At 51.9% G+C, this 15,312-nt stretch overlaps 1 protein-coding gene across 1 annotated transcript; it reads left to right on the forward strand.

Moving 5' to 3' along the window:
- Nucleotides 1-887: 887 nt before the first annotated feature.
- MKS1 (MKS transition zone complex subunit 1) lies at nt 888-14,401 on the forward strand. The gene is made up of 17 exons (XM_054166839.1): nt 888-979; nt 1,066-1,237; nt 2,171-2,326; nt 2,714-2,811; nt 3,022-3,150; nt 3,469-3,573; nt 3,933-4,041; nt 5,233-5,289; nt 6,448-6,490; nt 7,015-7,077; nt 7,848-7,918; nt 8,815-8,884; nt 10,695-10,802; nt 11,657-11,790; nt 12,676-12,758; nt 12,841-12,938; nt 13,786-14,401. Exons 1-17 carry the CDS (start codon nt 900-902, stop codon nt 13,890-13,892), a joined length of 1,683 nt encoding a protein of 560 aa, XP_054022814.1. The 5' UTR covers nt 888-899; the 3' UTR covers nt 13,893-14,401.
- Nucleotides 14,402-15,312: the final 911 nt, after the last annotated feature.

Raw genomic sequence — 15,312 nt, forward strand, 5'->3', positions numbered from 1 at the left:
GATCACATTGGGGCAACCAGGCTGCTGGGAGGGATGGAGTCCACCTTGTGGCTGGCTCCAGGGAGGGGACCAGAGAAACCCAGATGGTGCACAAGAAGGAAGAATTCAGGTTCACAGAGAAACCTCTTCCAGCCATGATTTATATGGACTGTGGCTTATGCGGATCACCAGGATGTTTCCACAAGGCTCTCTGAGAAGGGCCAGGAATGCAACAGAGCCTGTGGCACCAGGAGGCTGACAGCAAAATGGCCAGTGGAGATATAGCTGCCACCCTGGGCTGCCTGTGAAGGGGCAGACTCATCCCACTCAGGAGCAAGGCCCTAGTGTGAGGGTGGTGGTGGTCTCCATGATGCTGTCCTTTCCCTGGCAGCCTGTTGTCAAATGTCGAGACAGATGAGGAGAGGGGTTGGGAATAACCTGGAGAGAGAAGCAGGTTCACAGCTGGTAAGGTTTTGGCCAGGCCCCTGGTGTTGGGGGCACCATAGGACTGGGGGAATTGCGGTGTTCAGGGCACCACAGTGAGTTCCTTCCCCTCATAATCGCCATGGGGCTGTTCGGATGGGGAGACTTTGCTCGGGGGAGGCTCCATGCGGAAGGACATGAGGGACCCCCTCTCACCCCGGGGCCAGGGGGACACTCCCCCGAGGCCTTCACACCCTCACACGGAGGGCTGCGAGAGGCTGCTGGAGGCTGGGGGACTGCGCGCTGCGCAGGCAACTGTGTCGCGCCCAGCAGGTGCTCCTGCAGCGGGGACCGGAGGCGAAAAGCCAGCCTGGGCCGAAGGAGGTCCCGCAGTGGGCGGCAAGCTCCCGGGGGCGGAGCGGGTTAGGCGGCGGGCTGCCTCCGGCCGGCAGGGGGCGCCGTGCTCGTCTCCATGGTGAGGCGGCGGCGGCCGGGCTATGGCGGCGCCGCGCTGGAGCTCGGACACGGGCACCGCCGTTTACCGCTCCCGCGACCCCGTGCGCAACCTGCGCCTCCGGTGAGCGCCGCCCCCCGCCCGCCCCGCCCGGGGTCCCTCAGGCCTGCCGTGACGCTCCCTCTCTTTCCCTCCTTCTTTCCCGCCAGGGTCCGCATCCAGCGGGTCACGTCGGCGGGACCCCTCCTGCCTCAGGCCCCGCCGCTGCTCGCCGGCCCGCGCGGCTCCGAGCTCCTGGGCCTGACCGAGCGGGCACGGCGGCCCTCGGGCGAGGAGGAAGAGGAGGCCGAGGTGGGGTGGCAGGAGAAGCTTTTCAGCCAGGTGGGTGTGAGGGGAGCGGGGCTGAGCCGCGGCCTGGGGGGGATCCTCTTCGTGGTGCTGCCCGGCGCCCTGCGCGGTGTCCTGTTTGCGGTGAGCTGCGGCCCCCCAGCTCCTCCAGCCGGGCGTCGGTGGCTGCTGTTGGCTGCCACACGCCCGAGCAGTGTTGGAACTGCGCTGGAGTAGGGTTGTTTACTGAGAATCACAGAATCGTTTCGGTTGGAGGAGATCTTAGAGTCCAACCCTAAACACAGCAGTGCCAGGTCACCACTGAACCACGTCCCTCAGCACCACATCTCCACGGCTTTTAACCCACCAGGGCTGGGGACTCCACAGCTCCCCTGGGCAGCCTCTCAGGGCTTGACAACCCTTTTGGGGAAGACATTTTTTCCTGATGTCCAAACTAAACCTCACCTGGTGCAATCTGAGGCTGTTTCCTCTTGGCCTGTCATTTGTTACTAGGGTCAAGAGACCAACCTGGCATTGCTCCAGCCTCTTTTCAGAGAGTTGTGGAGAGCAAGGTCTCCCCTGAATCTCCTTTTCTCCAGGCTGAACAACCTCAGTTCCCTCAGCTGCTCTTCACAAGACCTGTTCTCCTGACTCTTTACTAGCTTCATTGCACTTCTTTGGACACGCACCAGCACCTCAGGGTCCTACTGAGAGCCCCAAAACTGAACCTGGTATTCAAGGTGTGACCAGTACAGGGGGTGATCACTTCTCTAGTCCTCCTGTCCAGACTATTCCTGATGCAGGTCAGGATGGAAGTGGCCTTCTTGGCCACCTGTTCACACACTGCTGGCTCATACTGAGCCAGATTCAGGGTTTCCAAAGGATCTTATTTGTCTTGGGGGGGGAGGGGGCTTTGGAAGTCTCAGCTGACAGTGTTTGTGGGTCTGACAGCGCTGGTGAAAGGCAGCTTTTGTGCTTTACCTCCAGTTTGAGGTGGATCTGTACCAAAATGCATCAGCCTGCCAGACTCCCCTGGACCGGCAGTACCACGAGGACATCCTGAAACTGGAGAAGGCAGGAGGTCGGAAGAACTGCCGCATCTTCACCTACACCGACCATGACCGATTCACCAACCTGGAGGAGGTACCACCTCTGTGTCACACACAATCTCTACAGCAGTGTCTATGTCAGAACCACCAGGCCTGCTGCAGAGGGAATGTTTGTCAGTTCTTGACCGTGCAGACCAAGCCAGAGATGCTGTGTGCAGGAGGACGTGCAGCTTCTTGCGAAGCAGCTTCACGCAGCACCCCAGAGCTGGGATGAAAGTTCCCTGTTTTCAAAAGGCTGAGTGGGGCAGCTTGGAGGGACCTGGCTTTGCAGCATTGCTTTGTAGGTAGCCTTCAGTCTTTCAGCAGTTTGTCCTTGTGGGGGGGTGCATATGTACCTGTTCTCTTCTCCAGGAGTGGAGCTGGGTTTGAGGAGCATGTCCTGGTACAGTTAACCCAGTGCCTGTCTGTTTCTCTCTTCCAGCACTGCCAGAAGTTAACTGACTCAGATCATGAAGTGCCATCGTATCTGGCAGAGAGGATGGCCAATGTGAGGAGGAGAAGACAAGACCGTAAGCCAATGTGAGTGCAAACTGGGTCTCAGAGCTTGCTAACAGAGTTTTCCTACTGCTGGTGCCCCAGCTGCAGGACATTCTGGTTTGTGGACCTTGATGCCTTGAGCTCAGTCACTTTTGCAACCTGGCAGTTTGACTCCTGGCTGTGGGGAGCTCACTGCTGCTTGAGCTGGGCTGCTGAGGTCAGCTGTGACTTGTGCTGTTCTGTTGTTGACAGAGAAACCAGTTCTCTGAAGTCAAAAATCATCACCTGGGAGCCCTCAGATGAATTTATAAAGAACAATCACGTGATTAACACTCCTGTCCAGACCATGTACATCATGGGGGACTTGGGACCTTATGGGAAGTAAGTAAAATCCTGAAGTGGTCTTAGTTTCCCAGCAGGAAACCCATCTTCCCTCCTTACTCAAAACTCCTGTTTCTTTCATTAGTTAAGGGGAGACAGTTCCAAGAGCTCAGTAACTTGGGCTGCTGTTTCTGTCCCTTTCCTCAGCTGGGAGGTAACTGAGTGTGTCCCTCCAAAAGACTTCTTAAACTATTGAGGGAAAGTGGGGCTGTGTCTGTTCCTTTCTGTACCCCCATGTGCCTTTACCAGCTGTGCTGTGCCAGGGCAAGAGGCTGCCTGTGTTCTGTATTTAGGCTGTTTCTTGATGTCTTCCATTAGGCTTGGTCACAGGGAGTATGAACATGTTCTTTGCACCATCAAGGTGGACAGCAATGGGGTGATCACAGTGAAGCCTGACTTTAATGGCACCAAAGGACCCTACCGGTGAGGGGGACAGGGCTGCCACCTCTTGTGGGCTGGAGTGGTTGGTTGGTCACCTTGCAGGCAGCAGATCAGCACTGAAACTGGGGGGGCTACTTTTGAGTTTTGCTCCAGAGATTTCTAAGACAAGAGCATTGTGTACTGGTGTCATTGCATGTGTGATGTGTGGGGCTTTGGGACACAGGTTTTGCCTATCTGGACTGGAGCAGGTCTCCCCTTTTGAGCCATTAAGCAAGGACAGGGCCATTAGTGCTGGTAGTGGGGGACTGCAGTGTCAGGATGGCACAGTGGGTGCTGTTGCTGCCTGTGCCTGTTCTCTGCATTACCAAGGGACCTTCTCCCTGTGTTCTGGGACTCTGCAGGATTGAGCTGGATGGAGAGAAGCGAGAGGTGTGGAAATACACCATCGAGAATGTGTCCGCGCAAATGCGGCCGGAGGAGGCGGAACGCGAGCAGCAGATGTTCAGAGATGTAAGGGCCACCACTAACCGTATGACCCAGCTGTGATTTCACAGAGGGAGTTCAGCCCCTCGTCTAGATGTGATTGTTAGTGCTGTAGACACCTAAAGTTGACAGAATGAATGTCACTGGCAGTGAGTCTCGTCATGCCCAGCAATTTGAGAGCTCCCAACACTGCCTAACCATTCCTGACTCTAGGCAGAGGCCTTCTCTGAGCTCTGACAGCAGCATTCTGTGTAGTGAGGACTGATCATAGAATCAACCAGGTTGGAAAAGACCTCAGAGAACCTCAAGTCCAACCTATTACCTAATACCTAACACCTTCTGACAACGAAACCATGGCTCCAAATGCCATGTCCAATCCTTTTCTGAGCACCTCCAGGGGTGGTGACTCCACCACCTCCCTGGGCAGCACATTCCAATGGCCAATTACTCTTTCTGGGAAGAATTTTCTCCTCACCTCCAGCCTAAACTTCCCCTGGCACAGCTTGAGACTGTGTCCTCTTGTTCTGGTGCTGGTTGCCTGGGAGAAGAGACCAACCCCCATCTGTCTACAACCTCCTTTTAGGAGGTTGATGCAAGAAACCACCTAAATTTGTGTCTTTCTACTGTCATCTGCCAATGATTTTCCTTCCCTTTGGAGCAGTGGGCAGACCCTTTCCCTGGTGCCTGTATGGTTATGGAATGATTTCTTGGTACCCATAAAGTCTCAGGATATTTGGATCTCATTTTACATCTTGATCTTTCAGAACTGCCTCTTCTGGCTGGGGCAGTTGATCAAGTTACTGAATGGTTTAGCTTTTCACTTGTGTTTTTCCTTGCTGTTTTTCTGGTCAAGAAGGAAATCATGATTTCACTACACTGATCTCCCACCTGTTGCTTTCCTTGGAATAATTTATGCCTGTGGAGTGTTTTTTTTCACCATATCATTTAAGCTCTGGTTCTGCAGAGCTTCTTTTTCCCCTTAGATGGCTTTTGATGAGGTCTTCTCTGAAGCTGAAGCTCCACGCAGCCTTAGCACTTGCACATCTTAGTTAGATTCTTACTTTCTCTGTATCTGCTCTATCAATTCAAACCCCTCTGTGCTAAGCCTGCCAACAGTTTAAGTTCTATCCATTACAGCTGCAATTATATTGTAGTGAGAGAAAACCATAATGTCATCAAAAAGAGGCTTTTCCTAATCCCCTTGCTCTGTGTTTTCAGCTCTACGCTCGGCACAAGGAGTACCTCAGTGGTCTTGTAGGCTCAGAGTTTGAAATGGTGAGTTCCAGCAGCACTCAGCAGGGGACCTGGAGCCCTCCTGCCTTTGGAGGCTGTTGCCCTGCTTAGCATGGCTGCTGTTTGTACACTGTCTCCAAAACATTCTGGGGGTGTCTTGGCAGCTTTTACCTTGGGGTGGCTCCCACAGAAAATTGGGTCAAAAGGGGCAGGTGGCAATGGGTATGGGGCCTGCAGAGGTCTGTCCTGCATCTGTCAGACCAGCAGCAGAACATGCTGAAAGCTGCAGTCTGTGAGGCTGCACACGTACTCTGAAGGCCTTTGTCTGTAGGACTTGGAGAAGAGGGTTTAGGTCTTTTGTGATGGGGATTGCTGTAACTTAGTGAAGGTCAGACACATCTATGTGTCCTAAACAGTCCCTCCTACCCCAAACTCAGGTGCAGTTTCCCTTCTTACTGAGTTACCCAGACTGCAGTCTTTGGTGCTCAAATCTTGTTTGCTGAAGTGTGAAAGTTAATTGCACTTTCTTGTACCTCAGTGGAGTGCCTCAGCTCGTCCTGGGCTTCTCCCTGCTTGTACCTCAGTGGAGTGCCTCAGCTCGTCCTGGGCTTCTCCCTGCTTGTACCTCAGTGGAGTGCCTCAGCTCATCCTGGGCTTCTCCCTGCTTGTACCTCAGTGGAGTGCCTCAGCTCTTCCTGGGCTTCTCCCTGCTTGTACCTCAGTGGAGTGCCTCAGCTCTTCCTGGGCTTCTCCCTGCTTGTACCTCAGTGGAGTGCCTCAGCTCATCCTGGGCTTCTCCCTGCTTGTACCTCAGTGGAGTGCCTCAGCTCGTCCTGGGCTTCTCCCTGCTCCCCCCACCCTGGGCAAGGGCTGGAACACTGCAGGAGAAACAGGACTATGATTTCTGCAAGTCACTCCTCACTGTCATTTTAACTGTAATATAACCAATTTATATTGTTCTTGAAGCCTGGAGGGAAGGGATTTACAGCATAATAAACTCCTGCAGTCCAGGAATTCAGTCTCTGTAGAGAGCCTCTCTCCAGAGGAGACTGTTTGCTTCTGGGAGGTGATATGGGAAGTTGTGACTCCTGCCTGGCCAGCAGAGTGAACCATTGGTGTAGAAACCTGGGTGAGAGCCTGTTGGGAGGTTCCAGCAGTGACCACTGAGCTCTTTATCTCATCATCTGCTCGCTCTTACAGACTCTGCCTGGCACACTGCGCCTCATGGTGAATGGAGAGATTGGTGAGTCCTTGTTACAAACAGTAACTGCAGGGGCAAATCTGGGTCTGCTTGGGATGGCTGAGGCTAAGAAGGGACCAAGGATTCCTGGATCACAGGCTGGTCCAGGGTAGGTGATTGTCTCCCTAGAATCCTTCTTGCTTCCCCTGTTTTTGTGGATTAACTCCGTGAGTGGCACTTAAAGGTTGGAGGTTGCAGATCTGCAGCTGTTGTAGGAAGACCTACAGATCTGGAAGGAAAAAAAGGAGGGGCAGACTGGGAAGTTAAGAGAGATTAAAGCAAAGAAAGCAATTAAATATGTGATCTCCCTAATCTGATCAGTGGTGTGAGGACAGGGCTGGACTACAGAAGGGATCTTCACTGAGGGTCATATTCTGCTACTTTGACGGCCCAGGCTTTTCTCAGCTTCCAGCAGTAAATGATTGTTGCTGAGGTTATTGATGCTGGCTCTCTCAAAAGCCCACAGTGAGCACTGGAGGAGTTTGGGTGAAAGCAAGCAGTAGAAGTTCATCCTCTCTTCTTCTCAGTTTCAGCTCAAGGCTATGAGTATGACAACCTCTATGTTCATTTCTTCGTGGAGCTGCCTGCCCGTAAGTATTCATCTTTCCAGCCACATCCCAGCAGGGTAAGGAATGCTTTGGCTGGTCCATCAGGTCAGCTCTGCTGAAAGGCAGTAAAATTTAATGCTGGGGCTGGGATCTAGTCAGAGGTCTTCAGAGCTAAAATTGCAGAGCTTAATTGTTTGAACTAAACTCCTGTCTGGGAGAAAGTAGCATCTGCCCCTCTTGTCTCTTCCAAATGAGAGTGAGACAAAGAGGTCCATTGCCTACTCAACCAGTGGTGGTGGTATCCAGCAGTCCACCCATAGTTCATTACTTACACTGCAGAGAATAGCCTAATCTTGTCCAGCTCAGCAGTGACCTTGTCTGATTGCAGTGCTCATCATCATATTCTCATTGACATATTACATTTGGACTGATAAAGAAGGTTCCAAACACTAACCTACACATCCTGCTGCACACCTCAGTCCCCTGAAGCAGTGGCTCTGGCTTCCCTCTCTGGTTGTACCCTGATGTTTATCCAAAAAGGTACCACTTCAGTGCTCTTCAGTGCATTTAGACACAGTTCTGCTTTTCTCTGAAGATGGAGTTGGTGCTTTTCATCAACAGTTCAGGGTGCCCTGGGGAGCAGCCATTGCCTGGAACAAGACTGTGTGGGACACCCCTAGGGAAATTCAGTGTGGGTGATGTTATCTGCCATCCCAGCCATCTGGGAGACTGGTGTCTCCTTTGAGCTGTTCTGGTTTGTGAATCATCCCTCTCACCCAAAGCATTCACCACATGTTCTCCTCTCCTCCTAGAGTGGTCAAGCCCTGCATTCCAGCAGCTCTCAGGAGTGACACAGACCTGTGCCACCAAGGCTGTGGGCTGGGTAAGGACATTTTCAGTCTTGCAGAGCAGATTGAAGAGGAATTCTCTGAAGTGGAACATGTGTAGCAAGCTACAGATAGATTGAGCAGAAGTCCTGACTTGGGAGCTCCTTTGGGATTCTCCTCATTCTGGCCTTACTCTGGCATTTTTCAGGGTGCTGAAAAGTATAAAGCAGGTAAACCAGATAAACCAATAAACCAGATAAACAGATAAAACAGATACAGATAAACCAGATAAAACTAGACCAAATAAAGCTGCTTCAGAGCAGTTTCTGGAACCTCACATTTTTTCTTCCTTCTGGCTGAGTGACTGCCTTTGGAGCTTTGGGGTTTTTTTTGTGTTCCCAAATGCTCAGTTAACCAAGAATTGTTCTGGCTTGCTCAGCACATGAATGCAAAGAGTCTCTAAACTGGTTTCTCAAAATCAACCCCTCCTCCTGTTTGGGAAGTTGATTCCACTGCTGTCTCCAGCTCCTCTCAGAGAAATCTTCATTTTGCCAACTTGTCAGTGTCTTTAATGTGAGCTGGTTTGCATATTACAAAAGCAATTCTCAAGCAGCATTTGAGTAAAACCATTGCTGAGCTATTTTGCTTGGGTCCTTTAAAGACTCTGCTGCTGTAGTAGTTGAGCAGCTGGCTGAATTGTCATTTGAGATGTCTTACATTTTCCCCTTGTTCATTATTTTGAGCAGCCTGCTCCATCAACATGGCACTTGGGAGTGTGTGCAAGTCCATCATGCACTCAGGGGTTTGTTAGTGGGATGTGATTGATCTTGTTTGGGCATCATTACATCTTTTCCACCATTAATTCTCTTCTCCCTGCTCTCTGTGCCTCCTGCAATGCTAGTGATGAAGTCTCTTGGCCAGGAATCTGATCTCTGCCTCGTTCCTTTCCTAGGAGAATGTGGCATATTTCTGCTACCTCTTCACTTTGGAGATGTTTTTCACCCAAGGAGATGAATCAGAAGGTGTGTTTGTTACTCTGAAATCTGCTGATCACAGTGTAGGTATCATGGTGCCTGGCATGTGGCTGTCCCCTCACAGAGATGAAAGGACACCATTAAACAAAGGGATATGGGGCTGGGGTTGGAGCTGGGGTTGTTTAGCCTGGAGAAGAGGAGGCTCAGGGCAGACCTTACTGCTCTCTACAACTGCCTCCTAAAAGGAGGTTGTAGACAGGTGGGGGTTGGTCTCTTCTCCCAGGCAACCAGCACCAGAACAAGAGGACACAGTCTCAAGCTGCACCAGGGGGAAGTTTAGGCTGGAGGTGAGGAGAAAGTTCTTCCCAGAAAGAGTAACTGGCCATTGGAATGTGCTGCCCAGGGAGGTGGTGGAGTCACTGTCCCTGGAGGTGTACAAAAAAGGCTTGGATGTGGCACTTGGAGCCATGGTTTCGTTGTCAGGAGGTGTTAGGTATTAGGTAATAGGTTGGACTTGAGGATCTCTGAGGTCTTTTCCAACCTGCTTGATTGGATGAAACGGTGCTCCTTCAGGGAATCCCATCACCACACAACCTCTGGAGCACACACACATTGCCTTGCCCAGAAATGCAGGATGGATCCAATTCATATGCATGTTGCCCTGCTTCCAGGCTCTGGGCAGCTTTATCCAGTTGCAAAACTCCTTGGGTCTTAGCTTGTCTGTCCCCACACACCTGCCTTGCTGCTCTCTGTCGCCATTCCTGCATGCTCTGGGCACTGCATCGAGCCCTGGGATGCTGCAGCAGAAGAATCAGGCAGCTTTTGGGTGGGTTTTTTTTGCACACAGCTGAAACTCTGAGCCTGACATTTGTAGACAGACTCAGTGACCTGTATAATCTTTGTGTAGTTTCTGTCACTTTGAAACTTCCAGCTCTATTTTAAGCTGGGTTTCTCTGCTGCCTGTTCCTGCTGCTTCTCTATGCTACTGCTGCTTCCTCACCAACCTCACTGCTCTTTGGATTGCAATTGCTAGGGACAGCTTTGTGTCATGCCTGGCCACTTGGATCCAGTGTATGCAGTGGATTTGAGCAGTCAACCAACACTAATGAAGTTGCAGCCTGGAATAAACATGAGGGGGGAGAAAAATAAATTCTTGGAGGTCTGTAGAGAATCTAAGCTAATGATCCCTCAATAATGGTGGGGAAACTTGGAGATGAAAAGGTTCCCCTCTTTGGCATCAGAGCATTCACAGAATCCCAATGGTAGGGGTTGGAAGTGTCCTCTGAAGACCATTGAGTCCAGCCCCCCTTTCCAGAGCAGGATCACCAACAGCAGGTCACACAGATGTTCAAGGTCCAGGTGAGCCTTGAAAGTCTGGAGAGAAGGAGACTCTACCACCTCTCTGGGCAGCCTGCTCCAGTGCTTTGCCACCCTCTAAAGAAGTTCCTTCTCATGTTTAGATGGAACTGCCTGTGGTCAAGTGTATGCCTATTAGCTCTTGTCCTGTCACTGGGGACCACTGAGAAGAGTCTGGTCCCATCCTCCTGACACCCACCCCTTAGCTTCACAAAAGGTTGTCTTGTCTGCTCAGACATACCTATGGAACCAGTTTGGACTTGCTCTCAAAACAGTTTCCCCAACTTTTTAACATCTTACCAACAATTCTGGTTTCATCCTCAGATCTGAGGGTTCAACTGTACAGGGGAAAATAATCCTCCACCCATCTGGGGCAGCCATTGTAGGAGAAACACAGAAAGCACTTCCTGCTGGTGGAGTTGGGCATTTAGATGTTTGGTTTTTGCTTTCCCTCTGTGATAGTCTTCCTCCCAAAGCTGTGCTCTCCTCCCCTTCCTTGCAGGCAGTCTCCCTCAGTGGCCTGTGCTCTACTTTGAGGTCCTGTCCCTGGATTCCTGGCAGAGGTATCGTGTTGAAGGATATGGTTCTCTGGTGCTGCCAGCATCTCCAGGTAAAACAAAACTCAGGCAGTGAGGCTGGAAATGGGTTCAGCTGGTCCTGGGGAGGCTTTGCCTTTGTGTGCTGAAGGGGCATCAGGGTAGGATTTGAGGGAGCTGGGGTTGTTCAGAGAAGAGAGTACTCTGGGGGGACCTTATAGCTGAAGGCATCCTGCAGGAAGGTTGGAGAGGGACTTTTCATGGGGGTGTCCAGAAACAGGACAAGGGGGGAATGGTTTGAAGCTGAGGGAGAGTAGGGTTAGACTGGATCTTAGGAAGTTCTTCAGTATGGGGGTGGTGAGACTCTGGAATAGGCTCCACAGGGAGATTGTGGATGCCTCCTCCCTGAAGGTGTTCAAGGCCAGGCTAGATGAGGCTTTGAGCAGCCAAGTCCAGTTGAGAGGTGTCCCTGCCCATGGTAGGGAGGTTGGAGTAGATCTCTGAGGTCCCTTCCAGCCTTCCATTCTATGAGGCATCTTGCACCATTCTGCCTTGTTGAGAAGCATCATCTGTTGCTGTCCTTGCTCCTTTGGTTGTTCCAACACAGTATCTTGTGTGCTGAAGCTCTCTCTGGGCTGATGCTACATACCCAGCATCATTACAACAGCAGTGGCCTTCTCTGTCCCACATGGAATCTGGGGGTCACAATCTATTCTGACACCCATGTGTAGAAAGGAGATGCTCCTCAGGGGTACTTCCAGTGCTGGCCACAGCTCTGTGGGGCTGACTCTTTGGGAGAATCTCATGGAGATACCATGCAGTGGTTTCCCTTCCAGCCTGCTGTGGTCTGGGCCAGCAGGTAGCCATCTACCATGCTCTCCTCTGTGGTTGGTCATAGCTGCTAAGCTGTCCTGTTGTCCTGGGTCAGGTCTCCATGAGCTCACCATCTCTACCTGGCGCCCTGTGGAGCTGGGGACAGTAGCTGAGCTCAGAAGGTTTTTCATTGGTGGATCTCCTGAGCTGGAGGACCTCACCTACGTCAGGATACCATCAACCTTCAAGGTGAGCTCAGCTGCAGGGCATTGCTCTTCCTGGGAAAAGGTAGATGATGCTTTTGGCTTCAGATGCCTGAACAACCTGGGCCAGATTTGAACAAGGCTGAGCTGATGGTCCTGTCCCTCTGACTAAAGAAACACATCCTCTGTGAGGCTTGTGACCATGAACAGAGGAGTGGGCAAACACTGAGGCAGACCTCTCAGCCTTCTGAGGTGTGTGCAGCCTGGAGAGCTGGGTGGACATAGACCAAAGCCTTGACTTACCCCTGCTTGTACTGGCCCTGCCAAGAACTTGTCCATCAGGTCAGCAGTTGTCACCAGCTGCAGACTTCTCCCTCCATTGTTAAGAAAGCTGCAGAGGTGCTTGCTGGTGTCAAGGCCATCCTGATCTTAGAAGCTGCCTTGTGTGGGAACAAACCCTGATGCACTTGCTGAAACCTTCCTCCAGCACTCCATGATCAGCTTGTGAGTGTGCCTGCCCTCAGCACAGCCGGCTGCTGCCAGCCCTTCTTTCTCACCTTGCTCTCTGCATGAGCAGGGAAGGGTGAGGCTGTGCCCACCAGAGTGCATGCTCCTGGTGTGGGGCATGCTCATTTTCCCCAGGAGCAGCAGCAGGTTGCAGGCTGTGGTTGCTCTGAGCTGTGCTGTGTGTGCAGGACCAGCTGCAGGCTGTGGTTGCTCTGAGCTGTGCTGTGTGTGCAGGACCAGCTGCAGGCTGTGGTTGCTCTGAGCTGTGCTGTGTATGCAGGACCAGCTGCAGGCTGTGGTTGCTCTGAGCTGTGCTGTGTGTGCAGGACCGGCTGCAGGCTGTGGTTGCTCTGAGCTGTGCTGTGTGTGCAGGACCAGCTGCAGGCTGTGGTTGCCCTGTTTCTGACCGGTGCTGTCTGTGCAGGGAGCGCGTCTGAGCCGCCTCGGGTTCCGCACGGAGACGACCGGGAGCGTCACCTTCCGCCTGCACTGCCTGCAGCAGTCCAAGTGAGTGCAGCAAGGGGAGTACAAGCTCCACCTTGTGTGCTGTGTTTTGGCAACCCTGACCTTCTGATGTCCTTCTCTGCAGAGCCTTTCTGGAAACCAGTGCCCTGAGGCAGCGCATGCAGAGCGTCCTGGACCGTCTCGGAGGCTTCAGCCAGCAGAGCTCTGTCTACAGCGTTTTGGGTAAGGCTTTCAGTGGTGTTCTCCTGGAGAGCCTTTTGCTCACTTTTGCCCCCCTGGTTTCATAGAGTGGGCAGGGGGGGTCAGGAGAATCCATTGCTGTGGGGATAGTTGCCCTGCCAGGAGCTCTCAGGAGTCCACAGCTGAGGTTAAATGTGCTAATCTGAGCTGGAAATTGAGGAGGCATCAGCTGGCAGCAGATGGGAGGGACAACAATCTTGAGGGCTGGAACCCCTCTGCTGGGAGGACAGGCTGAGACAGTTGGGGTTGTTCAGCCTGGAGAAGAGAAGGCCCTGGGGAGACCTTAGGGCAGCTTTTCAGTACTTAAAGAGGCCTGTAAGGAAGATGGGGGCAGACCTCTAGCAGGGCCTGTTATGGCAGGGCAAGGGGTGATGTTTTTAAGTGGAAAGAGAGATTTAGTTGCAAAGAAGAATCTTTTTACATTGAGAAACTCTGTCCCAGCTTGCCTGGAGAGGTGCTCCATCCCTGGAAACGTTCAAGGTCAGGCTGGACAGAGCTCTGAGCAACCTGTGCTCTAGTTGAAGGTGTCTCTGCTTACTGCAAGGGGGTTGGACTAGATGACCTTTAAAGGTCCCTTCCAACCTAAAGCATGCTGTGGTTCTATAAGCACTCTGTGAGGGCAAAGCCTAGCCTGGGCTGCCCAGTCCTGCCTGGCACTGAGCAGAGTTTGTAGTGCTGATGCACAGGCTCCTTCTCTATGCACAGAGCAATGGCGGAACTTAGGAATAGAAAGTGAGCCTCCCCTGCTCCAGGAGAGGTGATGCTCATCCCTCCCCTTCCCTGAGGCTGTCTGATGCATTCTGCCTTGCTGTCACCTGCTGTGTTGTAGAGGCCTTCCAGAGGGCACGGCGCCGGATGCAGGAAGCACGCAAGAGCCTTCCTCAAGACCTCATCAGCACCGCTGCCTCCACTGTGCACCAGTCCCAGGAGCCATGATCAACCACCTACACTGCCTGGGAGCACTTGGCATCTTTCTCTCCCACCCAAGCTCAACAGGAGTCACAGTGCTGGTGTCTGGAAGCTTATGAAGCCCTTCCTTGTCGTTTTCCCTGGCAGGGGTCAGGAGCCTGTAGCACCTCCAGGCCTGGAATCTGCATTTCCATGGGTGCCTGTGGCAGGAGCCCCAGTTTTTTTCAAGGCTGTTTGTTACCAGGCCCTAACAATACAGGCAACTGTTCACATTTCTGCTGAGCAGACTCAAATGCTGACATGGGACCTGTGAACCCTTTAACACCTTTTCAGGAACTTGAATAGTAAATGATTAGAAGCATTTCAAGTCTACATGACTTACTAAATGTAGTTTTCTTCTTAAAGAAGAGGGTGGTGTTGAAGGTCAAGGCATGAATGCTGTTGGAAATGTAGTGAAATGAGCAGACACCTTCTTGAGAAGTGCTGATCATCATCATCAACATTTGCAGCTATAGGGCAATCAATATTAAAATGAATCTGCTCACCTGTGCCTTAAGAGTGATTCATTCCTAGAGAGAGAGAGCTCCCTGCCACTTGTACCTGTGAAAGCAAAGGACAGGAATGGCATTAGACTGAGAACTGGACAAAAAGGGTCACATTCTGTATCTCTTTGTATGTGCCCAGAGCAGTTGTGGCTCTGCAGTGATGAGCAGGAGGATTCTTTGTTGAGGAATACAACTGAAAACACACATTCCCCTTAATCACAGCAGAGCCCCCAGGGCTGGGGCTGGGTGGTTTGCAGGCAACCAGAGCAGATGATAACATTTGCACAGCAGCTGAACTTTGAACTGTTCAAGCTGTTCATTTGAGCTGTGGCTCATTGTTGCTGCTCTGATTGCAGTGCACTGCATTGCTTCCTGGGGAAGCCTCTCTCTGCCCATTTTTTACCCAGTGTCTCCTCCTTTTCTCAAGGTTTGGTTGGAGGGGTTTTTGCCTGTTTTTATTCCTGCCTCAGGTTCAGAGGAGCCAGGCTGCCTGCAGACTCTTAGTGCTGCGTTGATTTGTTTCCATTTCCTCTGCTCCCAGCACAAGCTCTAGGGAGAAAAAAACCTCAGGTTGAGATCATGCAGGTCTGAATGTGTCAGGAAAGTGAATTCACAGGAATTTACCTTCCTTTTGCTCTGCACATTCTCCCTTTGCAGGGAACATGAGGCTCATGGTTGCAGTTGTGATGTGATTAGAACATCCCCTTCTTCCCTGCTGCTCCATTGTCTTCTTCACTCCCTTCTTGGCATTTTTATCTCGTCCCAGCCCTCACTGAGAAACCCAAACCCTTGAGTTTGTTCCTCTGTGACCTTTGTTGTCATTCCCAGGTGTGTCTGGCAGTTTGAATGTATTTGGCAGTTCAATTATAAAAGGATTTGTGCTCACCTTCCCCTCCCTTTTG

Source organism: Dryobates pubescens, chromosome 13 (genome assembly GCF_014839835.1).
Source record: "Dryobates pubescens isolate bDryPub1 chromosome 13, bDryPub1.pri, whole genome shotgun sequence".
Lineage (NCBI taxonomy): Eukaryota > Metazoa > Chordata > Aves > Piciformes > Picidae > Dryobates > Dryobates pubescens.

What these genes read in the sequence shown, in the direction of transcription:
- MKS1 (XM_054166839.1), top strand. Translation starts at nt 900, where the DNA reads ATGGCGGCGCCGCGCTGGAGCTCGGACACGGGCACCGCCGTTTACCGC. An exon ending in TAGGCTCAGAGTTTGAAATG is followed by an intron (nt 5,290 to 6,447) that starts GTGAGTTCCAGC and finishes TCGCTCTTACAG; the next exon opens with ACTCTGCCTGGCACACTGCG. An exon ending in CATGGTGAATGGAGAGATTG is followed by an intron (nt 6,491 to 7,014) that starts GTGAGTCCTTGT and finishes TCTTCTTCTCAG; the next exon opens with TTTCAGCTCAAGGCTATGAG.